We start from the raw sequence: 26,334 nt of genomic DNA, 5'->3' as shown, positions 1-26,334 counted from the left end.
TTTATATTGTAGACATTTAGGTTTGTTATGTATTTTAATGGTCTGAACAAATTTTTAATCTTCCCTGTGCAGCTGAGCGGCTGCTGGTTGTTGATCAAGCGATCAAAGTAAGCGACTATAATGACCATCATTTAGTCAACTATAGTCTTCTATATATTTCATTGTGAATGTTACAATCCATATTTATTTTAATGTAATATATTTTTAATTTTATGCATTTATATTGTTCAAAATATGACATCTAACAAGTTTGTCAAATTATTACAACCAGTATTGTCCATGCATAGCTAGTACCAATAATACTAACTTGTGTTAGCAAAGCCTGTTCACAGTGCTAGTTTACATACTGCTAGCAAAGCTGTACTAAAGTTCCTCCAGGGGGTTTAATCGTAAACAAATGAGCCAAATTGACTGGTATAAAATAAATGAGGATTCATGTCAATGAATTTCTGTGCAAGAGTTCACACTTGTCTTTGTTTTAGACTGGGGACAGTGAGTTGCGTGAGGAAAACTAAAAGTATCTCTGGCAGGGCCTTCCATCCAGTCATTGTTCTTCATATACAAACTAAAGTGAAACGTTCATGGTGGCATTACAGAGCCTGCTGGATGATCGCAAAAGTAAGCAGGTTTCAACTTGTGGGGAGCCTGAATGCCACGATGCAGTTTTATGGCAGTACATCAAACTGTTGCTGAGATAAATCAGTGTGGCGCAAAGCGGTCGACTGACCAACCAAACATCATTGCCATCCAGTGGGCTGCCGTTGTAGCTGTATAAATAAAAGTAACTTAAACATGCAGGCAGTACACGCTCTAGCTTTGTAACAAGTTGCTGGAGTTTAGTGGGCTGTTTTTTTATTTATTTATTTATTCTTGATCACACAGCAAAAGAATAAAAAGAATTTTATAGATAAAGACAATGAAAACAGCAGCGGGAAGACGGCTTGTTCCTCTAGATGCATGCAATCTGAGACGCAGATAGATAAATCCACTCTGGCCCGTATTAATTTTGCTGCTGGAATTTGCTCAAGTACATTCTGTGACTTGGGGAGAAGCCAAAACTCCAGCCCCGGCTCTCAGATCTCATGTTGCAACTGATGGCTTCAGGCCGAGCTTGCGCGGGCCATCACAAACAGGCTGAGGAACGAGTAGGAAAGAAAAGACTCGCCTGTGTCACGGTACACTGGAATAAATTCTATGAAGTCAGTCTGTGATCGCAGCATGAATTCCACTATCCTGGATCTGCTGATTATAGACGCCCAGCCCAGATTGTGTGACATGTAATTTAAGTATTTCTTCTTCCTTAAAGCAAAAAAGATCCCTGACGATTATGCAAGAGCTCAAACTGTCATGTGTGCCCTGCTCAAGTCGCCGCAGCGTACCTGACTTTTGTTGATACAGCTCTTCGTGCAAAGTCACATGAATGATGCAATGTGGACACAAGCAAAAGTGTTTGTATGTGTGGGTGGCGTTTGGTTGAGTTCGGGCAAGTGAATGCACAAAGTACACAATGCAGAGGTTATGAACAGGGTGGAATACCAATAAAAGAATATTATTTTCAGGACTTGTGGGAACGCTTGTGTTGCAACAATTAAATAAACAAACACAGTTATAAGTGAATACAGCTGAGTTGGAGTTTGAAATAGATTTTTGGGACCTGAACTGCTCCTTCAGAGCACACGGGAGTCGTCTCCATGTGTGGCAAAATACAACGAGCGCAGTGATTAAAACCCTCGCGGCCTGGATTACAGTGAAATGAGAGGATGGTGTATGACTCGGCGATATTGTGGTCTCTGTGTAATGCTGCTAAATGTCGGGTGTACCGACAAACTGTGTACACTCTGAGCTCAGAAACGGAGGATACTGTCTTTAGGCCCGTCTACCTTTGTTACAATAACTCGAGTTCAGCTTCGTGTGTGACCAAGAAATGATATCAGTGTTAGCATTTTAGGCGTTGGCTCGATGTTCTGCAGGAAGTTGTGGTATAACACATTTTTTCATGTATTTATTTTCGGATTTCGCTGTCATCCATCTATGCATCGTTTCATTGTGGTAATAAAGTCAGCCTCTCTCTACATAGACTTTGAAAATGATTTGAATAGTACGAAAAGAGAGCAATGTTTTTTTTAAATTCCTTTTTACCCATAATTCAACTCGATCAGATGAACACTGATTTTAAAAAAATGTCATTAGTTTAGTAGTTTTGAGTTGCTAGAAGTGATCTATCAGATTTCTTTCTTTTTCCTGCTTGTGGTCTTCAGGACCAAATCAACCAAAATCATTCATTTGTTACCTCTTATCTGGATCCAGGTCATGGAGGTAGCAGATCCCACAGATGCCCTGACCTCCCTCTATCCAGCTTCTTCATCTAGCTCTTCTGGGAGCACCTGAAGGCATTCCCAAGCCAGCTGAAAGATTTAATCTCTCCAGTGTGTCCTGAGTGTGCTCCAGGGTCTTTGTTGGATGTGGTTGGTCTGAAACACCTCACCCAGGAGGCATTCAGATGTCTGATCTACCTCGTTGGCTGCGTTCTCCCTCTGTAAATGGGCACAGCAGTGATGGTGGAGGGGGTTTTGAGCCCTGTGATTCTTCTGCTGTTCTGTCAGGTTGTTGTAAAAGCTCCATGAAGGGTCTTTAGTTGATCCAAGTCAAGTTAGCTTTATTTGTAAAGCATGTTTAAAAGACATGTGGTCAAACTTGCAAACTTAGGGGATCGGCTGTCCACTCCCCTCCCTGGACTTTATTCCCAGCTCAAGATGTCTCTCCAGAGCCAGAGCAATTATATAGGACCACCTCCATCCTAACCACCACCTCTTCAACATCCTGCCCCTGGACAAAGGTTCAGATGCATCAGGTGCAAAACCAACAGATTAAAGAACAGCTTCTTCCCGTGGGCTGTCAGAACTCTTAATGCAAACTAAGAGTGTGTAAAGACTTCCCCAACACATCCACTCTGACACTGCTGTTGATCATCTATGTGCAACATCTCAGTCTTTTCATGTTCTGTGCAATTCTTTTGGCTCATGTGCAATATTTTGGTCCCAGTAGAACTACCATCTCCACCCTAAATGACCATAGCCCTTCCACCCTTATTTATCTATTACATTATATAACTGCCCTTGTATACAGACCCACAGTGTTTCTGTTTTAATGTTTCTTACACATACACCATGTAAATAGTTTCACTCACATATATGTATTCATATAAATTGCTTTTTATTTTTATTTTTTATTTATTCCCCCCCTCGTTGTGTATCGGTTTCTCTTCTTTTTACTTTTGCACCTTTGTGCGCCAGCTACCCAATTTTGCTGTGCAAGAAGCTGCACATAGACTTAGAGCTTTTTATTGTCAAAGTCTAAACTTCCTGAAGGAAGTCATTAGCAATGATAAAGCCATACACTGCAACTGAATCAATTGTTAGATTAAAAATACTCTTTAGTGCATCTTTTCAAGAAAGAGCTTTAAATGCAGTGCAAATAGATTTCTAGAGTGCACCTCATAAGCAATCAGTAAAACAGAAAAAGCCTTGGTACATGTTGCAGTAATGGCTCCCACATGCTAACTACACGCAGTTCACATGGTGCTTGAATTTTGCCAATCATTACTGGCTGCTATATTTTTGGAAGTCATTTATCACTTGATGTGAACTTTGTGTCTTTTATAGCACAGTCAGTGCATCGCTGCTTGAAACGGCCAGACGGTGATTCACACTTAGTGCGTGTGAGGTTTGTTTTGTAGTTTCACAGCTCCTCAGAACACTCGTCAATCATTGATCTGAAAGTGCAGCAGAACATGTGCCACATGAAAGTTTCACATTCAACTGCATTGTTTTATTTTTAGTTCAGCAGACCGCAGGACTTTTTTTTAATGCAGTTCCGTCGAGCCACGTATGACTGTAGCAATTTCACTGGCCTAATTAGATGTGATGTCAGTTAGAAAAGGTAGAGTCATTGCAGAGGTCCTCTTGATTTTCCTTTGCTTCCTTTTGGATTTGCGGTCATATTTAGAGCTGCCAGTGGAGGGGAATGAGAATGGAAGGTCAAAAAGTAGAAAAAGCTGAGACCAAGTGGTTGAGAACAAATAAAAGAGGATGATGGGGGGGAGGAGAAGGTTCTCCCTCTGTCAGGGCTCAGAAGAGTGACACGACCCCGGTGTGGTCCCACGCGAAGCGCATTATTGAGTGTCTGAGAGGGATTTAAGGCCCAGGGCTTAGTGCAGATCAGGAGCTGATTCTGCGCCTGAGGAAAAAGCAGGACAGGAGTCTGTGCTGCCATCATGATTGCAGTGGCACATGGAAGCAGAGACACATTAAGGTCATCTCACATGAAAGCAGTACCTGAAATACTCTGAGACTTAACCTGAGCTGCCTGATCCCATCTGGGACAGAAAATGATGCTTCCAAACATGATATTTGAGTGTTATGAGCACCGATAGCCAGGGGTGGACTGTAAATACTGCAGAATACTTTTTGATGCATGCTCGGTCATCCAGGTAATAGTTGATTCTGCTCATCTTGATGCAGCGTATTCACTGGGAGAAAGGCTTTATCACTTATCCAAGTGACTTCTTCAGCCTCCCACTGAAAATGCTACATTCAGATGAACTGAATCAACTTCTGGAGTAAGTACAATATTAATAAGATAGTAATAGTAGATAATAGATAATAATAGTAATATAAGAGTTGTTTTCCTATATGAATGTCTTACAATGGCACCACTGCAGTTCACACTCCATTTTTTAATCCAAACGTAGCCACAGGACAGAAAAATAGGTTACCCGGTGTGGGGCTGAAGCTATGCTGTATTTAACTTTCAGGAATAATAGTTTTTTTATTCAGTAAACAGTCACAATATTTTATTTCCACTGTTACATAATCCTCATAAACATCAGTGTCCGAATTAAAAAACAACAACTCTTGTACAGAACTTTTTGGAACTTCTTGTCTAGTACTAGCAGCATGCCTCTGACTTTCTTTAGGTCCTGCTATGTGAAGGGAAAAGCCTAAATGAGCGTTATGTAAACACATTCCCTGCACGCACAGCCCAAACAGCCACAGCTGGCTGAACTTGCGTAAGAGGCCCTGGCTCAGACTCTGTGTATGCCATCCGGGTTTGTAGATCACTGGAAATCTGCTTTAGCTCAGTCCTGTGTCACAGACACCAGCTGCATGGTGCTGCAACCGATGGATTAACATAAGTGCAGGATTGAGGCTGTCCCAGATAACGAGAATCAAAAGAGCCATTCTGCCCTGGGTGATCATGACGCTTTTCTTAAGGGTTGTCTAAAGGTTATGAACTGGACTGTAACATGATCCTCACTGAGAAAGTTTTTTGCCATTAAAACTTTGTTCAGTTCCCTTGAATGTCTTTGGACTGTGAGTAGAAAAATAAGCACATAGCTGATGGCACGCAGCGTGAGGTCTGCAAGAATCTCATTTGAAACTCAGTTTTTGTTCTTACTGCTTAGTAAACAGAAAGTTTTTGTAGCTCCTGTGGTTGTCGTTACATGCCTAATAATACTTTTATACTCCCACCCACAAGACACTGGGTGCGTAGCTTAGCATTTTTAAAGCAGAGTGAAACAGTTAGCACGGCTGTGTCCACAGATGCAAAACTACATTTACTGCATTTAAAAAAACAACAAAAAACACAAAACAGTAAAATAATAAGAATTAAGTCTTCCACATTTCAACCGTTGTCGCTGTTTCACTAAAAGCCAACGACACCAACATCTTTTGTGAGAAGTTAGCCTCTTCCAGTGTCAGAGTTGCTACAACCACAGAAAAGTGCATGTCATTTTAGGCCATAAAATGTGTAGATATGCTGAGACTGCAGTGTGGTAGCTACTGAAAGTCATAAGAGGAAGAGATCTGTGTTAAACTGGAAAGAGACTCCACTGTAAATTATAATTACTTAGGCTTACTAAGAAAAAGCATGCAATCCAATTGGCTTATAACACGGTGTAACACTCTGTTACTTGTCCCCGCCCTCCACACATTCAAACACAAGGGAAGAGTTCGGAGTTGCGTTTTAGTGATTTTTTTATTCGCACACAGTCTCTGATCTGCTCCATGGTCAGCTCTCAGGCACAACTCTCCGCTCCAGGCCCCAGCAGCTACTGAGATAGGGGAATGGGTGATTAGGTGATTAGTGCAATGGGAATCAGCTGTCAGCTAGCCTCCCCTAGCACAGACCCCTGGACCCATTGCTCCACCCCTCCCCTGCAGCTGAGCGACAAACCACACCTGACCACATACCGCCATCGCCTGACTTAGTCCGGCCTAGCCTACCCCCCAGGCAAGGACGAAAAGCGAGAGGAGAGAAAAGCGAAAGGTTGTTCCTTCGCTCCCATGCAGTCACCCTGGAACCAGCAACAATGGTCTTCTGGGGAGAGCCCCAGCCACTTTAGGATAGCCTGTGGAAATCCGTGAAAATGCCCCTTGACACTGGTGGCTCATTGCCCCATCCTGGAGGTGTTTGAGGCATGCCGGTGGCCTGCAGCTCTTCCAGCTGCCACCTGTGCACCACTGCCTGCTGCAATGAAAATATGCAACAGAGACTGAACTGCAGAATCCATAGGTTTTAAGCAAAAATACATAAAGCATAACTGACAGAGAAAAGTGAACAGGATAGGAGCAAAAACAACCTAACAGAAGGGTAATTGGGGAAGAGTGAGACACCTGGGAGACACAGCTGAACTAAATCAGACAAAACATGGGGAAGTAAAACTAAAACATGGCACCATAGATAAATGACTATCAGATGAAAGCAGAAAGTAACAAGACAGAAAAACACCTACCAGAGAGACTAAGGGGCCGGTGTCCTGCAGGTTTTAGATCTCACCCTGGGTCAACACACCTGAATCAAATGATTACTTCATTAGCAGGCATCTGGAGAACTTCAAGACATGTTGAGGAGGTTATTTAGCCATTTGAATCAGCTGTGTTGGATCAAGGAGACATCTAAAACCTGCAGGACACCGGCCCTCGAGGCCTGGAGTTCGACACCTGTGGACTAAGACTTGATAACAGGATAAAGGAAACACAGGGGAGGCAAAATAAACTGGAAACTCAAGGACTTAAATATAACCTGCGCTGAAACTACAGAACTTAAAGCACAACAATTACAAGAATATAGAAAATAATAAATAAGAAAACTCTGACCAATAAAAAAAAAAAAAAAAAGCAAAACTTTGACCATAGCAGACCGTAACAGTTTAATAAAATTACAACCCAAGAGCTCACTTTGTTGCAGATTTTGTTCTTTCCCTGTTTTGCATTTGTTTTCAGCAGCTCTCCCCGTGCACTGCCTGTTCAACACATGACAGCAGAGAGGCAGTTAAAACCTACCCAGGGACCAAAAACAGAGCTAACAGGACGGTAACAAATTGTGATTTATGAACAAATAGCACGTGTCTACAAATAAAAATCCAGATGTACAATAAAGCTGCTCTCTGTTTTTTAAATGTGCAATAAGGACGTGACACCTAAATAAGGAAGCGCTTTCTTACAAGTTTACCGTATCAGCGAGGAAGATGATGACATGTCAGCGTTGCTTTCTCAACTTGTTTCTGCTCCTTCACATTGGCAGTTACTGAAAATACGAAGTGTTACAGCGACAAAAAGCGGCTGAAAAATCCATAGTGAACCTTGAATGCATTTACACTTGTTTGATTTAATGCATTTATAACTACTGTGTGTTCTGTGCCAGTTACTGTTGTTGATCAAAACTTAAAAGAAACATTACTTCGTTTCACATATAAATGCAACTTCACATATGAATAAGAGAATTCACTGTGACTGAAGCTAATTTTCCAGCAGCTCTTACTTTTCATGAATATGAAGGAAAGGTCATGCACTAAGTACTAACTGAGCACAGCCAGGCACTGATTAGGGGGTAATGCACTTAAGTGGAGTAAAGTGCTCCGCAGTATAATTGGAATAGACTGGATTTGCCTCACTTGGTCTGCCAGCACAGCCTTAACGGTCGCAGGAACACATAGCTTACAGCTGCTGATTTCATCAGCTCAGAATGTAGAACCTGCACAACAATGAACTACTGTTCAATAAAAAGCTGCAGAAAACTACGGTAAAAGTTCAAAATTAATTGGATAGTTCACTGACATGGCCAGATCAGGCCCATTCCCTCATTATTTCATACATACATACAATTTTTTATGTTTTTCATTACATATTAAGATAAGATAGAAGATTTAGTGTCCCAAGTGTTGAACTTGTATTTGGTAGCTTTTTACTGGAATTAGGATGATGTCCAAAAAGACGTCAATACAACGGAGGGGGATTGTGAGGTTAAATAACTCAAAACTATCAGGTAGGAAAATCTTCAGAAGTCGCCAAGTCAACAATCTGGTACATTATTAAAAAGAAGGAATGTACTGGCCAGCTCAGCAGTGCCAAAAGACCCGAAAGACCAATAGATGCATCAAGAGATACAGTCGGTTTATGACAAGGTGCAAGCCCCTGGTTACACTAAAGAGCAGGAAGGCCAGATCAGACTTTGCCAGAAAAAAAATCAAAAAGACCTGGAAGTTCGTCTGTCTCTGGACACATAAAACCAAAATGAGCTTGTTGGGAAGAGAAAAGGCTGGAGAAGGAGAGAAACAGCTTGTGAACATCAAACATGACCGAGGCAGAGAACGGGCATGTGTGGCTGCCACTAGAACTAAATTACTAGTGTTTACTGATGATGTGACTGCAGACAGAAGTAGCAGGGTGATTACTCTCTGCTGAGATTCATCCAGTTGCTGCAAAAGCAATTGGACGGTGCTCCACAGAGCACATGGATAATGAGTCAAACCATACTGCAAAAGCAACCCCAAAATCTCTCAAGTCAAAGAAATGGGATATATCCTCAATGGCCGAGTCTGTCATCTGATCTCAACACCACATGCAATTATTAGCATTCAGCGAGTAAGTAATTTTCACCCGATTATTGAAAACAAGCCTGAGATTTAAAACTCTTTCAGTTTGTCCAGTTTATTTGTCACTGAAACCACCAACAAGACTATTTCTAACATTCTGGCGCTTTTAAAAATATTGCTGTAATCTATTATGAAATGCATTTAAGTCATTAACTTAAATAAAAGTAGTTATGTGGAAGGATCTCCAAAACATATTCAAAATTGAAAAATTGTAACCAAAACAAAAGGAAATAATCACCACAGAACTCAACATGTGGAAAAACAAACAAACAAACTGTGTTATTAGCTTTTCACTTCAATTCAATTTTCTTTTATAGCACCAAATCACAACAACAGTCGCATACACAGAAAACCCAACAATCATATGACCCCCTATGAGCAAGCACTTTGGCGACAGTGGGAAGGAAAAACTTCCTTTTAACAGGAAGAAACCTCCAGCAGAACCAGGCTCAGGGAGGGGCGGGGCCATCTGCTGCGACCGGTTGGGGTGTTTTATTTACACTTTTTAATACTTTCTCCGACCAACACTTACATCCTTCCAGTTCATCTGGTAGTTTGGTGCAATAGAATTCTAGCTCACGTATGTCATAGTTCTTTCTGTGTATTAGAGATTACTCTGAATTGAACCTGATCAATATGGCTCTTTATTCAACCCTGTCTGCCCGCTGAAATTGAGCAAGACTGTGTTTGGCTCCAAACTGAGATAATTCTTTTAAGCAGAAAGTCGACAAATCTGCTGTTGGCAGATTTCTCGCACCGTGGAGACCAGTGGCGACAGACTAGTCAAGCTGCAGATGTTCGCAGATTATAGGCTTGTGCAATAATCAGCTTGGTGGAGACATGTTCGCTCTCTCTCGTTACAAGTGGCTCAGTGTGACAGATAAAGATACACAGATGGCCTTAGTCTTGGGAAACTGCACAAGTGCAAGTTTATTTTATTGACTAATGTGAAAAGATGAGCAAACAAGTGGAACACGTGTTCTTATGTACACAGCAACAAAGTCTAGCAAAGATACAAATACAAGCACAGACACTGGGCATACAATCATGAGTCGGAGTCAGAAAAATAGTATTATACCTTCAATCAATTAAAAGAGAAAACCTTTCCTAGAAAAAAGGATACCAAAGGCCACCTCTGATGCGACATATTGGAGTCGTGTTCTGAGGACGTGTCTGCTGCTTAGTTGGGGTCGATAGCTCAATAGCTCACAACATGAAAAATCAAGGATTCTTCCTTAGTTGCATGTTCCAGACTTGCAAGACAAAAGGATACATAAGAAGTCAAGAGAGAAGTCAAGCTTAAAGTAATGCGATGCAACTGAGAACTACCATAACGTGTTCGTGTGCTTCTGTGACGGTTTTGCGAGTGGACTGTAAGAAACTGAAGAACTGTCAGTCCCCTGCTGGTGGCTACGTTCATTGCTCCTTAAGGCACAAACACGCCACCAAGACTTAAAAAATGTATTTCTAAGCATTGTAAAGGTAGCATATGACACCCAAACCCATGAATATAGTCATTCATTTGAAGGGTCACACAAGAGCACTGCTTCACCCAAATTTGCCTAGAGCGTATCTAAACACAGAGTGCAGTGCAAAGCAGAAAATTTGTGGTCTACGATGGGACAAATAGATTGCTAAAGCAGTTAGAATCCCTTGGGTGTACAGTGAAATACTAAAAATACTCAGCATACAGAGTAGATGCAGGGTTTCTTTTTTGAACAAGAAAAACAAAATGTGAGGCATACATGATGGGAAGAAAATATAAGTGTTACCATTTGAACTTGCACTGAGGCATTTATGTGAAATGAATGCATTAAAGGCCCAGAGTAACTGCTAAAGCTAACATCTGTAATGCCACAATCTATTTTGGGCTTCGATCGCAGGAAGCACTTTTCTTTAATGAATGACTCACACTGGTTGTTGACAAGAACATGGTCCAATGTTTCCAGGGGACTTGTGCTGAAAAGCCTCCCACTCACATTATCCACTTAAGTGTTCAATCAAGAATGAGGTTATCAGATGAGGTAAATGCCTAACCTACCTTCTGGTGAACATGTAATTTGGTAAAAAAAAAAAACTGAAACAAAGGCTGTCTTGTTTGTCTAAGGAGCAGCTGAGTGAAAAGGGAAATATCTAAAAATTGATTTGGGCTTTTGACCAAAGTCATGCAGGGCTATGATAATCAGATTTTACACTGAGGCATCATTTTTATCTCTAATACAGTTTCCATGCAGCACACGAGGAAGAAAACACAAGACTGTGGAAAATGCAAAGTATAAAAAAGGCTATTTCATGCAAATGAATCCATAAAGTCACTAACAATTAACTTGTTACTTCCAGTTAGTCAGAAAAAATTACCAATCTGCTGAAGTATTTTAATAACAAATGGCATTTACCTGGATTTGATGCTACTGATTTTAGTCTAGAAAGACTCACCAGCAAGTGTGGAAACCTGAGAAACTACCCCAAAATTCTTATATTTTACCCAGGTTTTCATGACTGGGCTACCAATAGGATGAAGGAATCTATGCAGTCCCAGGAAAAACTAAGTACACCTTTGCTCCTTCCACTGGATGTAAGAGTGTAGGCAGCAGCCGGGTGCTGCTAGTCAAATACACTTGATTAACTGATCACCAGCAAATTTGGTAAACAGTTAATCAAGTCTATTATAAAAATGGAAATGTTATCAGTTTGCTGGACTGGAGCATTCATGGGTATGTTAACACAATGTCAAAGAGGAAAGCCTTCAGCAATGTTGTTAAAGCAGAAATTGATAATCAGTCTGGGAAATGTTATAATAAAAGTTATTTCCAGTCCACCATTCCACGGTGAAAAAGATTATTAACAGGTGGTGGAAAACATTCAGGACAGCTGCCAGCTGTCTTCCCAGGAGAGGATTTCCCAGCAATGTCAGCCAAAGGTAAGACCATGCTACGTTTAGAGAAAATACCAAAAAACCCAAGAGCTCTCAGATTCTACAGACCTCAGTTAGAATGCTAAATGTTAAAATTCATAGGAGCACAAGTATGTGTTGTTTCCAAGGGTTAGCAGGAAAAAGCCTCTTCTTTTATATAGAACATGACAGCATGGCTTAGGCTTGTAAAGTTGCATATGAGCAGACCGCAAGACTGGCAGAAATGCACAACACCACGGACTGGTACTCATATACTACTTTTCTACTCAATTAGAGCACTCAAAGCTATTTCTTACTACAAGCCTCACTCAATGTACTCTCTCTGTCACAGCTGTATATCTGATTAAAAAAAGGGCAACTTTTGTTCTGCCAAACTTGTCAGAAATTGTAATGACTGAAAAAGTAGAGGAATTTGAAACTCCTTGCCATCTTCTTGTGCATTTGAACAATAGCTGGATAAAATGCACAAATTGTCAGCTTGTTGGTTCCAAAGAGATGAGTGTGCAGTGACACAAATGCTTGACCATCCAATATGCACCCTGTTAGAATAATTTGGGTATGAACTTAACAATGACATGCACTTCCAAAGAAAAGTTTTGCACTTTTTCTATTTTTCTATACCCTGCAAAACACAATTTTAAGACACTGCCATTCCAAAGGACAGGGTTATCATCATTTCGAGTCAAGGAGCTTCTAATATTAGAAAGGGGGTTCTTAATGACTTTGGTGGAAGATTGCTAGAGGAACAGGATGTTTGATTCTTAACAGGGTCTGGATCTTCTAATATACCCTTTCCACACACTGAATCAGATATGGTAATGTCCCAAGAGAGGATTCAGTCAAAGGCGTTGCCGTTGCCATGGGTCTTTTAGAGTATAAAAACCACATGTTTTTGTAAACACAGAGTAGGCCTTTAGATGGGGCACAGGAAATTACAGCATTATTTACTTTGGCATTTTTGGAAGCTTTGGAATTTAGCAAAGTGAAGGCAGACTTAATCCTAAATATGAAATGAAATGACTGGCTTGAATTTTGTGATATTTTTCTAAAAGATATTTGGCAGGGGGAACATCCAAAGCTGTACACAGCCTTAATGTGTTATTATTTTTTCTGCTTTTGGAGTTCAGTGGTAAGCCCACAGCCAAATAAAGCAGCAGGGGATTCCTCAGATTAAGCAAAATGTTACAAAGAGTTTTGACAGGACCCTGTGCAGTCGTCAGCAAGTGTGATCGCCTCTTTAAAAGTTGACATTTTAGCAGTTTGTTGGTCTGGAGCATTCAGGGATCTGTTAAGACCATTCAACCGTCTTGCCAAGAGTGGCAGTCCAAGCTAATTCACCTCAAGGTCAGATTGTGCAACGCTCAAAGAAACTGCAAAAAACCCCTAAAAGCTACATCCCAGACTCTACAGGCCTCAATTAGCATGTTAAAGTTCTTCTCTCTAAAACAAAGTCTGCAGCATGGCTCAGGCTTTCACAGCTGCATCTAAACAAACCACAAGACCTCTGGAACAATATGCTTTGCAGAGACGAGATGTTTGGCTATAATACACAGCACCACATTTGGAAAAAAGCAAACACAGTATATCACAACAAAAACCTCATACCAACATGCAGTTGGAGGAGGGGTGATGATTTGGGTTTGTTTTCCAACCACATGACACGGGTACCTTGCCGTTATTAGCTCAACCATTAACCTGTACACCAAAGTACTCTAGAATAAAATGTAAGGCCAATCTGTCCCACAGCTTGAGTGAAAACTGGGTCATGCAACAGCAAAATAAGCCCCAAAATGTACAACAATGGCTCAAAGTCCAGACCTCAAACTGATTGAAATGCTGTGGCGTGACCTTGAGAGCTATGCACGAATGTCCACAAATGTTAATGAACCAAGGCAATGCTGTAAAGACGAATGAGCCAAAATCCCTCCACAACAATGTGACAGTGATGAAGCAATACAGAAGGTGATTAGTTCAAGTTATTGCTGCAGAAGTAGCTCTACAGGCTACTGAATAATGAAGTGTATTTAGTTTTTCACAGTCCTGTGACAGCTTTCTTTTCCACATAACCGTAGGAAATTAGCTTCTATTATATTCAGCTTCCCACATTTTGGAGTTTTGGAAAAACTGAAAAAATTTTCACAGTCAGAAATGATTTTGAGTTTTAAAGCCTCACAAAACTTATCAGGCTTACGGTAAGCTGAAACAGTGTGCGAAGCCACTAAACAGGAAGCGAGTTCATGTCTCAGCAACTCTTTCAGGTAATTACATATCTAGAAAAAAAAAGTGGTTTATTTACTTCCTGTAGCTCTCTCAGATTATCTCGTAACTCTGAGAACTGCAATAAGAATTTTTTTTTTCTTATTGCAGTTCTCAGAGTGGGGCACGGTGGTTAGCACTGTTGCCACACAGCAAGAAGGTCCTGAGTTCAATTCCACCATCAGGCCGGGGTCTTTCTGTGTGGAGTTTGCATGTTCTCCCCGTGTTTGCGTGGGTTCCCTCCGGGTACTCCGGCTTCCTCCCACCGTCCAAAGACATGCAGCTTGTGGGGATAGGTTAAATCCAAATTGTCACTAGGTGTGAATGTGCGAGTGAAAGTGAGTGCGAATGGTTGTCTGTCCCTGTGTGTTGGCCCTGCGAGAGACTGGCGACCTGTCCAGGGTGTACCCCGCCTCTCGCCCTATGACAGCTGGGATAGGCTCCAGCGCCCCCCGCGACCCTGAAAAGGATAAGCGGAAGCGAATGGATGGATGGAATTTCTCTTCCTTTATGCTTACAGCCACGCTCTTGACACAATCAGGACAAAATGCCATGGCGACTGTCCCTTGGTGACCTGCTTGGTTACCTCATTGCAGATTTTTTTCTATATTGCATAACTACTTTGGAATGATGCATCAAAAATAAATAAATAAATGAATACATGCCAAAAAAGAAACATTTGTTTTAATGTGGGGTTTGAAAAAGCCCACCTTTTGAATTATAAGCCGTGAAAAATGACAGACTTTTTCTCATTATTTGGTAAGGATTAAGACGCACAAAGAACCAGTAATTCTTGCCCTTCAGCAGTCACAGAGGTTTAAACCACGCTGGTGAAATTAGTGCCATTATCTGACAGGGAGAGGAGCTGCAATATTTTCTATATGGCTCCAAGAGTGATAAAATGCCTCACAGCGATGTTCATAAATGTCAGTCATGCCCTGGCAGAGAACTCCACTGCTGAATTAATATTATATGTCAAACAATGCTCCATCCAGTTTTATGGGTCTATTCCGGTTGCATACACAGTCTGAGCCTCCAGTCACGCAAACCTGTCCTGGCTTGTAGAGTGAAGCCAGACTAGATGCTAATGGAGCTCCCTAATACTTGAATTTTAGTCAAGCTTGCAGCTTTCTTCACTATGTTGTATAATGCAATGAATAACATGAACATTTTTAGTAAGGTTTGTTTGCTTGTTAACATTTTTCCCTTTAATGTTTTCATTAATAAAATCCAACCTTGAAGCATAACAAACCAACCTTCTACTTTCTTAAGTTCAAGCAAGTCTACAGTTTAAATAAAGGTCTAAAGTCACAAATATTATTCTGACAATAGAAATCCTAGAATAGTGGTAACACTCTGAATACACATGCAAATATAAATTTATCTCGCTGTCATGTGTTATTTTGCCGGGTTGTTTCCTCCCGTTGCCATTTCAATAACTTGCCTCGGGGTTGAGAAAGGCTTAACCACAAAACTGCCCAGCATGTGTCACTATAGCAAGCAAGCAATTTATTTATATAGCACTTTCAGAACAACACAGCTGAACACAAAGTGCTGTACACTTGGCATGCCAAAAATGATACATGAATAAAAAGATTTACCCAAAATAAATAAATAAGAGTGACAGCAAATAATAAAATGAGCACAAATAGCGCAAAATAAAAAGTATAAAATGATCTTTAGAATTAAAAACAATAAAATGAGTACAATAGATTAAAAACAATAAACTCAGGGTCATACAGTGTCATATGCCAAGGAGTCAAAATGGGTTTTAAGACGCATTTTAAAAGTGGACAGTGAAGGGGCCTAATGTGCTGGGGCAGATTGTTCCAGAGATTAGGAGCAGCAATAGAGAGGGCCCTGTCCCCTCTGAGCTTTTTCTTGGACCTGGGTACCTCCAGGAGCGGCTTGTCAGCTGACCTGAGAAACCTGGGGGAGGAGTAAGGATGAAGAAGTCCAGAGAGATAAGGTGGGGCAAGACCATTTAAACATTTAAAAACGAACATTAGAACTTTAAAATGAATACTAGATCTACTTCTACTGAATCGAGAAAAGGTTCCTGAGAAGAGATTGCATTTTCAATATATAAGAAATTTGGGGCATTTCTGAAGGTACTGTACCATGTTAGAGCATCTTAACATAGAGTCCTTGAATACTAGGCAGTTGTAGAGGATGAGTTACTCTACTTTAAATGACTCCCACCCCTTATTGGAGGATTTCAGCTTCTTCCTTTGGGACAGAGGTTTGCAGCCCCTAAATGCAGGCGAAGCTTGAAGAAACAGCTTTGTCCAAACTGCTATTTTGTTGTTGTTGTTGTAGCAAATGACACATGTTTTTTTCTGTATTTTTTAAAAACTGTATTTATTTATTTACTGTACTTATTTCTCTATTTATGATGGTGCTTTTATCTCCTTTTTGCTGTTTTATATGAATTTATCAGTATAGTGTTGTCTAGTTTTAGAAGCTGTGATTAGGATGTCTATTTAAATTTGTTGATTAAAGATCATAATTAGAGATCATAAGCTGCCTTTGATTTAGACATGTCTGATATTTTTGTAAAAACACAAAATAGTGTATATATATGAATATTTTCAAAAAATGCACCGTGAGTTCCATATGACATCATCATAACTGATTTACTGAGCAGCTCAGTTAGAACTTGTCACTCACACACTGAGAAGCACTCACAAACTTTCTGTTTCTAAACAATTTGTTCACTTTTTTTTTATCTCAGTCATGCCTGAAAAGACATCAGATACCTTTTTCCATTGCTTTCAAGATTTGAGTCAGAGAAAACGCACAGATGGAGATGTAAGTAACTAAACATACTCATTTTTGACTTCTCTGCTGTTCAAATGTAAACGTTTCTGAGAGATGTGTTATATTTTGCTGCTTTGCACAGTGTAATTTTTGTGTAAGTCACTGTAGACAGAGCAACTGTCAGCGCTTCACCACAGAGTCCAGGATCCTGGACTTTCACAAAGCTCAGAGCAGTAAGACAAATGTGTTCTTTCAGCAGGCAGACAGATTGCATACCGCACAGAGACCCAGAGATTATGCTGTGCGACTCCCACCTTTACCTAAGCAATGCCCAGGCTCTCCACAGAGAGTCCAGAGAAGCTGGAACTTAAGTCCCTGGTTGGATGACCCCTTTTGGAATCAGGAGGACCCTAACAGAAGTCTGTGTAGCCTCAGCTCTGTAGACACACACACACCAAGTGAGCTGAGGGCCATTCCTCTCATTGTTAGCCCTGATGAGATGACACCGCTCACTCCAGTTCCTCCACCTCCTCGAGCAGCTTGTCCATCGCAATTGCCTGTTTTCTCTGCTAAACATTCAGGAGCAGGTCGGTTCAAAGGTGATGCTTTTCTTTAGTGGTTACACCTGCTGTTAATCAGTTAGTTTAGATTTTAAAATTTGACACTGTAGATTATCTATTTTAATGCTAAATTACACATATTCTTGCTGTCCATTCATTTTATATGCTTTTTTGAAGAAAAAAAAAATCAGGAAGAAAAATGTTTATTGTTGTTGTTTTTTTTTAGTAAGATGTCAATTTGTAGTTATTTTTTGTCTAAACAGACACGAAGGTCATTCGTGGAATAAGAGTCTTGACGGTAAAAGACAAATTTGGGCCTATTTTGGAAAAACTGCAGCATTTCCAGGATGGGATTGTAACCTCACCTGGACACACAGTACCAACCAAAGCATTTACTGCAGTAAAGCCTTTGACTCCAAAACCTCCAACAGTTCCCATACCGCAAAAACGAGGACCTCGGCCTGGGACGCTGCTGCGCCGTGCAAAAGTCGTCCCTATAGACGGTAAGTGGTTTTCCTCAGTAACTGTAGAAGATGCTGAATAATCAAACTTTAAATTAAGAGATTTTTTAAAAAGATTTTAATGAACAATTAATCACTGCAACATGTACAATGCTTCGAATTAGAAGAAATTACAGTTTCTCTTTCCTAACCTCATTGATTATCAGACAAGAAAGCAGACAGTCAGTGCAGTCAGAATAATCCAAGAGAGGGCAGGGTCAAACTCCCGCCTCTAGCTACACCTGTAGCGAGCCTGTCCCACAGCTTTAGTCTGCTGTCTTCAGACGACTGGTAAGAAACGTAGTAAGGAGACATTAAATACTGCACAGAAACAGTGCTGCATAATGTGGCTGTGTTATTTGTGGTGTTCCTGAAGTCGTGTTCAATGTTGTGTTGTGTAAATGCAGGATTAAGAAAAGACAGGGGTTGCAAACTATTCAGTCTCTGGCAAAGCACCACTCGGACATCCTGAAGACTAAACTGCATGAAGTGTGTCTGGTCCTCATTGAGGAGGTATTGCACACTTTATGTTTCTTATATGTGTTTCATGCAGCTAGTTTCCCTTCAAGTGCATACTACAGCCTCAACTGATGATTTTCACTCACATTTTAGGTGAAAAACCAACGCTCAGCAGTAGCCTGTGAGGCCATACATACCATCGATGAGCTCTACATTCAGCTCCAGAAAACAATGGACCCAGAAGTTGAAACAACAGGCCGAGCTCTATTGCTGAAGCTTGCACAGCCCAACAACAACTTTCTTCATCAGGAGGTCAATCTGGCACTTGATGCCATGGTGGAAAATTGCAGCCATGGACGGATTCTGAGCGCTCTGTTTAACACAGGACTGACGTAAGAGGAGAGAAGAAGCTGTAGTGATTTTATTAGAAGACATGAAAGAGAGATCATGTTCACTGAGTTGTGTGTCTAATATTGTCCTTGCTCAGCCATCGCTGTGTCGCAGTGAGGAATAGCACGGCTCAACACCTGCACCAGCTGGCTGACAAACTTGGAGCAGCCGTCATCCTGAAAGCAGGAAGCTTCACTGAAAGGTTTCTAATTGCTGCCTCTAGAATGGCAGGGGATGCTGCACCTGAAGCCAGGTGGGTACTTTTAAATGGGTTTGAAGTGCATCAATGTTTTATTTTCTGTGAGTTTACACAATTAATGAAAATTAATGACAACTGTAATCTTCCACAGGTACCATGGGCGAACAATCATCAATAAACTGACCCTTCACAAGGACTTTATGAATTTGTGGATGAAGATTGTCCCTGAAAAAGACAGGCGTCCTGTGGAGAAGAGCCTGAAAAAGGCTAATAATTACAGGCAGCAGGTCAGCATCCAGACTAGGCTCTCCTCTCCAGCACGGCCTGGGATCCCCAGATGTGACAATGCAAGTCCTGACAAGTACAGAGGAGAAGAGCGGCTGCTACAGTAGCAGCAGCACTCTGAGGCTAAGCTGGGAAAGTGGTTGGAGGTTCAACCATCATGACCACAGACAGTCCCAGTTGCTCTGCAGGAGTAAACTTCTCCAGGACTACAAACTATTTCTCTGAAGGACAATATTATTTAGATTTACATTAATTATTATTACAGCATTCTTATTGTTACATTATTTGTATTATTTCATTATTATTGTCACATTTTTAAGATCCTGAATGGACAATGAATGAATAAATCCCTTTTTTTTTTCATCTGAATTAAAATGGCACTTTGGTTGGCACATATACAGTTTCTGTTTTTCTGTCAACAAATATTAATACATTCTTAGTTCTCTTGTTTTCATTTTTAACCCATGATTTTGCATTTTTATCAGGATTCAAAGTCATTTTTATAACATAAAGAAATATTAAATAAATACTAGAAAGCGAAAATTTCAGAAGTGTGCCTATGCCGCTGCTAATCAGTGTAGTTTGCCATTCATACGGCTACAGAGAGCAAAACTCAGCAGAGCAGCCATTCTCCACCATGAAGTATGGTAAAAACAAACACCGCTCGCGCATCACAGATGACAGCTTACAGTTTTGTGTAAAGATGAGGTGACTTCATACAGCCCCGATTTGCAGACGCTGTGCACAGAGGTTCATGAGCAGAAGTCCCATTGTACCACGGCAGACCCAACAATGTTTGCATGAACATGCTTTGAAGCACTACGTTATGGACCACTTTTCACACATGGTTGGTGTACCCACACAGCCGGCTGTAGCTTTTCAACTCACAGCCCAACACACAACAAAAAAAAAAAAAAAAAACAGCCGAGAGAGCACAGACTTTATGCCCGTGGGTCCACCTCCCCTGCAGCGGCACTGCAGACCACGCCCTGCCACACACATCAAACACGTAAAATAAATATTTATGCACTTTTGCATTCACTTTTTGTTTTTTGTTATTTTTACACAATGTTCTGAATGATTAACAATGGTCTACAGCCAATCTTGTGTATTATTATACAAACTTTGGTTGTAAGATTCAGATAACTATTTAATAAAAGGTAAATATTTTATATGAGAATAAGAAAGAAAAGTATATCTTTGCGTCCCCCTTTCCCTGTTAATGCCCTACCTGGCCCCCTGGCAAAAGCTTTGCTAGATCCGCCCCTGCACAGTTACCAGCTGTCAGCTACACAAAAAAAGGAGCTTGGTGTTAGTTGTCTCTCAGAAACAGTTGATAACTTTCCTTCAACTCATTCATGTCACCTAAAAGGTAAACCTGTTTCTCCATCACCAGTTCAGCTCTGATGATTCAGTAAGGACATCTCCTGGTTTCGATCAGCCCTTTTTTACAGCTGTGGCTCCAGCAAACATCAGCTGATACTAGAAATTAAAATTTAATGAATTCTAACAACAGCTGATCAAGCTTAACCATGCTGCTGTTGTTTAGTACGGAGCCCCCCAGGGGACATGGGAAAAAAAAAATTAGGGAGGAAAAAAAAAAATTAGGGAGGAAAAAAAGAAAATTAGGGAGAAAAAAAAATTAAGACGGACTTTTGCCAGATCTCCAACCAATGCGGCAGCTACTTAGTTGTAATATTACTCTTTCTGGGTCACAAAATACACTTTTAAGATATTTTGAGGCGTGAATGTAGTTGTGTAAACGTCAGATACCTGCTCGGTTTACAAGACATCACATATTTGCAAAAGAGCTCCGACGTTTTTGGAGATCTGACACCCACTAGCTCGAAGCTAACGGGAGGTCGAGACCTACTACAGCCGGGAGGAACACCGCTTTCCCGGCACATCGTGCCTCGACCTCCCGGTCGGCTTCGAGCTGGCGGCCACTAGCTCGAAGCTAACGGGAAGTCGAGACCTACTACAGCCGGGAGGAACACCGTTTCCCGGCACATCGTGCCTCGGCCTCCGAAGAATGCGGCTAAAACTTTTGCGAGATCTCGCAATACTTTTGCCAGCGCTCGCAATACTTTTGCGAGATCTCGCAAAAGTCCGTCTTAATTTTTTTTTTTCCTCCGTAATTTTTTTTTTCCTCCGTAATTTTTTTTCTCCCATGTCCCCTGGGGGGCTCCGTAGTTTAGCGCAATAAACACACGAGAGAAAAGCCGATCATTGATCAGTTTCATGATTGAAGTTTCAACAGGCGAGAGAATGACAGGGGAGGCTGTCATAAAGTTCAACATCAGTAACACAGCTGTCGTGCGCAGAACCAGTTATTGTAACTGTCAGCACAATGAAAATAAACTACACCTAAACTCGGTTTATATCTGACCCAAATAGAGTGCAGTTCATAACTTCTTACCTGAAATTCAGTTCACCTCACGCTCGGACCGGCAGCCGCCTGCTTCTCCTGCCTTCGGTTTCCCTTATCCACGATTGAGCTCCACGTTAGCCACCACCGGTCGATCGGCGGCCGCCTCGCCACCGGTGTATGTCTCTTTCCCCGCATAGGAGGGGAAAGAGACATACACCGGTGGCCAGCTGCCCTCTGTTGTAGCTCCGCGTTAGCCACCACCAAACAACTCAGTTATTTTTCCCACATCGACCAGCATCATCGGCCCATATAAACGAAATATAAGTCCACTGAAACACAGACTGTTTGCGAGCGATGGGGGGGCGAAAGGAGTTAGAGACGCCTCACTGTAAGCGAAGCCCGGGTGCTTTTTAGCGAAGGGTCGCTAGCCGCGCTAGCTAGCTAGCCGCGTGTTGCTGCTAGCCGGCTAGCTAGCTAGCCGCGTGTTGCTGCTAGCCGGCTAGCTAGCTAGCCGCGTGTTGCTGCTAGCCGGCTAGCTAGCTAGCCGCGTGTTGCTGCTAGCCGGCTAGCTAGCTAGCCGCGTGTTGCTGCTAGCCGGCTAGCTAGCTAGCCGCGTGTTGCTGCTAGCCGGCTAGCTAGCTAGCACGTAAGAGAACTTGCTAATATGGGATGTCTTGATAAAACGAGCAGCTATTTGAAGTTTACACACCTACATTCTCGCCTGAAAATATCTTAAAAGTTTATTTTGTGACCTAGAAAAACTAATAAAAGACATATATAAAACGAAGAGGTAGCCGCCATTGTTTTACTCGGCAGAGGTGTGCTATGAATTGTGGGATATGGAGTTTTCCACCAAGCATACCCTTGCGGTTACCGTAACTATTCAACGGTTTGCGCAACCTTAAAAATTCCAATGGTTCCTGAAAGCAGCGACGCTGTGCGAGCCGTTGATATTGTCGTCATTACGGTAATCCAAATACGGGTAGACAGGCCGTACTACTCCCGGCATACCACTAGAGAGAGCCAACACACCACAAATGAAGTTTGAAATTTGTTTCTATGGGGCCAAAAGTTGCCTAGAAATGGGCCAAAATTTGCACTAAAATCTAAATATTTAAAAAACTACAAAAGTCATAAACACCAAAAGTCATAGCATACTAGTCCAGACCCAGCCGCACAAAATGATATAACATATGTAACCCTTGTCTCAAAACTGTGCGGTACATAAGCGCGGGAAAATTTGCACTAAAATATTAATATTTAAAAAACTATAAAAGTCATAAACACCAAAAGTACGGGGTGAGTTACGCTGCAAAATTTTAGGTGGAAAAAGGAAAATAATAATAATAAGAAGAATAATAATAAATCCGACGAATAGTAATAAGTGTGCCTCTTGGCATAGGCACACTTAATTACAGGGTGGGCCATTTATATGGATACATTGTAATAAAATGGGAATGGTTGGTGATATTAAAGTCCTGTTTGTGGCACATTAGTATATGTGAGGGGGCAAACTCCTCAAGATGGGTGGTGACCATGGTGGCCATTTAGAAGTCGGCCATCTTGGATACAACTTTTGTTTTTTCAATAGGAAGAGGGCCATGTGACACATCAAACTTATTGGTAATGTCACAAGAAAAACAATGGTGTGCTTGGCTTCAACGTAACTTTATTCTTTTATGAGTTATTTACAAGTTTCTGACCACTTATAAACTGTGTTCAATGTGCTGCCCATTGTGTTGGATTGTCAATGCAACCCTCTTCTCCCACTCTTCACACACTGATAGCAACACCGCAGGAGAAATGCCAGCACAGGCATCCAGTATCCATAGTTTCAGGTGCTGCACAGCTCGTATCTTCACACCATAGACAATTGCCTTCAGATGACCCCAAAGATAAAACTCTAAGGGGGTCAGATCGGGAGATCTTGGGGGCCATTCAACTGGCCCATGACGACCAATCCACTTTCCAGGAAACTGTTCATCTAGGAATGCTCGGACCTGGCACCCATAATGTGGTGGTGCACCATCTTGCTGGAAAAACTCAGGGAACGTGCCAGCTTCAGTGCATAAAGAGGGAAACACATCATCATGTAGCAATTTCAAATATCCAGTGGCCTTGAGGTTTCCATTGATGAAGAATGGACCCACTATCGTTGTACCCCATATACCACACCAAACCATCACTTTTGTTGTTCCAACAGTCTTGGAGGGATCCATCCAATGTGGGTTAGTGTCAGACCAATAACGGTGGTTTTGTTTGTTAACTTCACCATTCACATAAAAGTTTGCCTCATCGCTGAACAAAATCTTCTGCGTGAACTGAGGGTCCTGTTCCAATTTTGTTTTGCCCATTCTGCAAATTTTGTGCGCCGATCTGGGTCATCCTCGTTTAGATGCTGCAGTAGCTGGAGTTTGTAAGGGTGCCATTTGTGAGGAGCTAATATCCGCCGAAGGGATGTTCGACTAATGCCACTCTCCAGTGACATGCGGTAAGTGCTACGCTGTGGGCTCTTGCTGAATGAAGCTAGGACAGCCACTGATGTTTCTTCATTAGTGACAGTTTTCTTGCCTCCACATTTTGGCAAATCCAACACTGAACCAGTTTCACAAAACGTAGCAAACAGTTTGCTAACTGTAGTATGGGAGATGGGTGGTCTCGTAGGGTGTCTTGCATTGAAATCTGCTGCAATGACCCGGTTACTGCGTTCACCAGATATCAACACAATTTCGATCTGCTCCTCACGTGTTAACCTCCTCGACAATGTCAATGGCTGTGAACAATGAGACACTTATAAATAACTCATGAAAGAATAAAGTTACGTTGAAACCAAGCACACCATTGTTTTTCTTGTGACATTACCAATAAGTTTGATGTGTCACATGGCCCTCTTCCTATTGAAAAAAACAAAAGTTGTATCCAAGATGGCCGACTTCTAAATGGCCACCATGGTCACCACCCATCTTGAGGAGTTTGCCCCCTCACATATACTAATGTGCCACAAACAGGACTTTAATATCACCAACCATTCCCATGTTATTACGGTGTATCCATATAAATGACCCACTCTGTAAATTATACACGCAGCCAATGGAGTTAGGCGAGGATGGGAGTTATGTGCTCTCTTTTATGAGTTCTGGTTAAAAGTCGTGCAGCAACATTTTGGACCAGCTGCAGACGAGAGAGAAGACACTGACTAACTCCAAAATACAGAGCATTACAGTAATCCAAACGAGATGAAATAAAAGCATGGATTACTGTTTCAAATCACCTACTTGCTCACTACTTGTCACTGAGTTGCATCTACAGTGGGGCAAAAAAGTATTTAGTCAGCCACCGATTGTGCAAGTTCCCCCACTTAAAATGATGACAGAGGTCAGTAATTTGCACCAGAGGTACACTTCAACTGTGAGAGACAGAATGTGAAAAAAAAAAAAAAAAATCCATGAATCCACATGGTAGGATTTGTAAAGAATTTATTCGTAAATTAGGGTGGAAAATAAGTATTTGATCACCTCAAACAAGGAAAATCTCTGGCTCTCACAAACCTGTAACGTCTTCTGTAAGAAGCTTTTCTGTCCCCCACTCGTTACCTGTATAAATGGCACCTGTTTGAACTCATCAAAGACACCTGTCCACAGCCTCAAACAGTCAGACTCCAAACTCCGCCATGGCCAAGACCAAAGAGCTTTCGAAGGACACCAGGAAAAGTATTGTAGACCTGCACCAGACTGGGAAGAGTGAATCTACAATAGGCAAGCAGCTTGGTGTGAAAAAATCAACTGTGGGAGCAATCATCAGAAAATGGAAGACATACAAGACCACTGATAATCTCCCTCGATCTGGGGCTCCACGCAAGATCTCATCCCGTGGGGTCAAAATGATCATGAGAACGGTGAGCAAAGATCCCAGAACCACACGGGGGGACCTGGTGAATGACCTGCAGAGAGCTGGGACCAAAGTAACAAAGGTCACCATCAGTAACACACTACAACGGCAGGGAATCAAATCCCGCAGTGCCAGACGTGTTCCGCTGCTGAAGCCAGTGCATGTCCAGGCCCGTCTGAAGTTTGCCAGAGAGCACATGGATGATAGAGCAGAGGATTGGGAGAATGTCATGTGGTCAGATGAAACCAAAGTAGAACTTTTTGGTATAAACTCAACTCGTCGTGTTTGGAGGAAGAAGAATACTGAGTTGCATCCCAAGAACACCATACCTACTGTGAAGCATGGGGGTGGAAACATCATGCTATGGGGCTGTTTTTCTGCCAAGGGGACAGGACGACTGATCCGTGTTAAGGACAGAATGAATGGGGCCATGTATCGTGAGATTTTGAGCCAAAACCTCCTTCCATCAGTGAGAACTTTGAAGATGAAACGAGGCTGGGTCTTCCAACATGACAATGATCCAAAACACACCGCCCGGGCAACAAAGGAGTGGCTCCGTAAGAAGCATTTGAAAGTCCTGGAGTGGCCTAGCCAGTCTCCAGACCTCAACCCCATAGAAAATCTGTGGCGGGAGTTGAAAGTCCGTGTTGCTCGGCGACAGCCCCAAAACATCACTGCTCTCGAGAAGATCTGCATGGAGGAATGGGCCAAAATACCAGCTACTGTGTGTGCAAACCTGGTAAAGACCTATAGTAAACGTTTGACCTCTGTTATTGCCAACAAAGGTTATGTTACAAAGTATTGAGTTGTATTT

General features: G+C 41.7%; 1 protein-coding gene and 1 long non-coding RNA gene across 4 annotated transcripts; one reads left to right on the top strand and one right to left on the bottom strand.

Annotated features, from left to right (window-relative positions):
* Positions 1–4,878: 4,878 nt before the first annotated feature.
* Positions 4,879–22,059, bottom strand: LOC113025460 (uncharacterized). Of its 3 annotated transcripts, none has more exons than XR_003272797.1 (4): positions 21,681–22,059; positions 7,508–7,590; positions 7,242–7,306; positions 4,879–6,531 (listed from the first exon to the last, which is right to left on the bottom strand). It is a non-coding gene; the product is annotated as an uncharacterized LOC113025460 (long non-coding RNA). The 3 variants fall into 3 exon arrangements; XR_003272796.1 differs by lacking the exon at positions 21,681–22,059 and adding an exon at positions 7,825–8,039; XR_003272798.1 differs by lacking the exon at positions 21,681–22,059 and adding an exon at positions 7,825–8,039 and having other exon boundaries at positions 7,516–7,590.
* Positions 16,745–19,482, top strand: LOC113025459 (TOG array regulator of axonemal microtubules protein 1-like). The gene is made up of 8 exons (XM_026173196.1): positions 16,745–16,919; positions 17,125–17,455; positions 17,692–17,931; positions 18,096–18,219; positions 18,336–18,441; positions 18,541–18,779; positions 18,875–19,030; positions 19,128–19,482. The coding sequence occupies exons 1-8, from the start codon at positions 16,845–16,847 to the stop codon at positions 19,366–19,368; spliced, it is 1,512 nt and encodes a 503-aa protein (XP_026028981.1). The 5' UTR covers positions 16,745–16,844; the 3' UTR covers positions 19,369–19,482.
* Positions 22,060–26,334: the final 4,275 nt, after the last annotated feature.

This window comes from Astatotilapia calliptera, chromosome 7 (assembly GCF_900246225.1).
Source record: "Astatotilapia calliptera chromosome 7, fAstCal1.2, whole genome shotgun sequence".
Classification (NCBI taxonomy): Eukaryota; Metazoa; Chordata; class Actinopteri; order Cichliformes; family Cichlidae; genus Astatotilapia; species Astatotilapia calliptera.
Note: the sequence above shows the minus strand (reverse complement) of the source record. Positions and strands in the feature narration are given on the sequence as shown.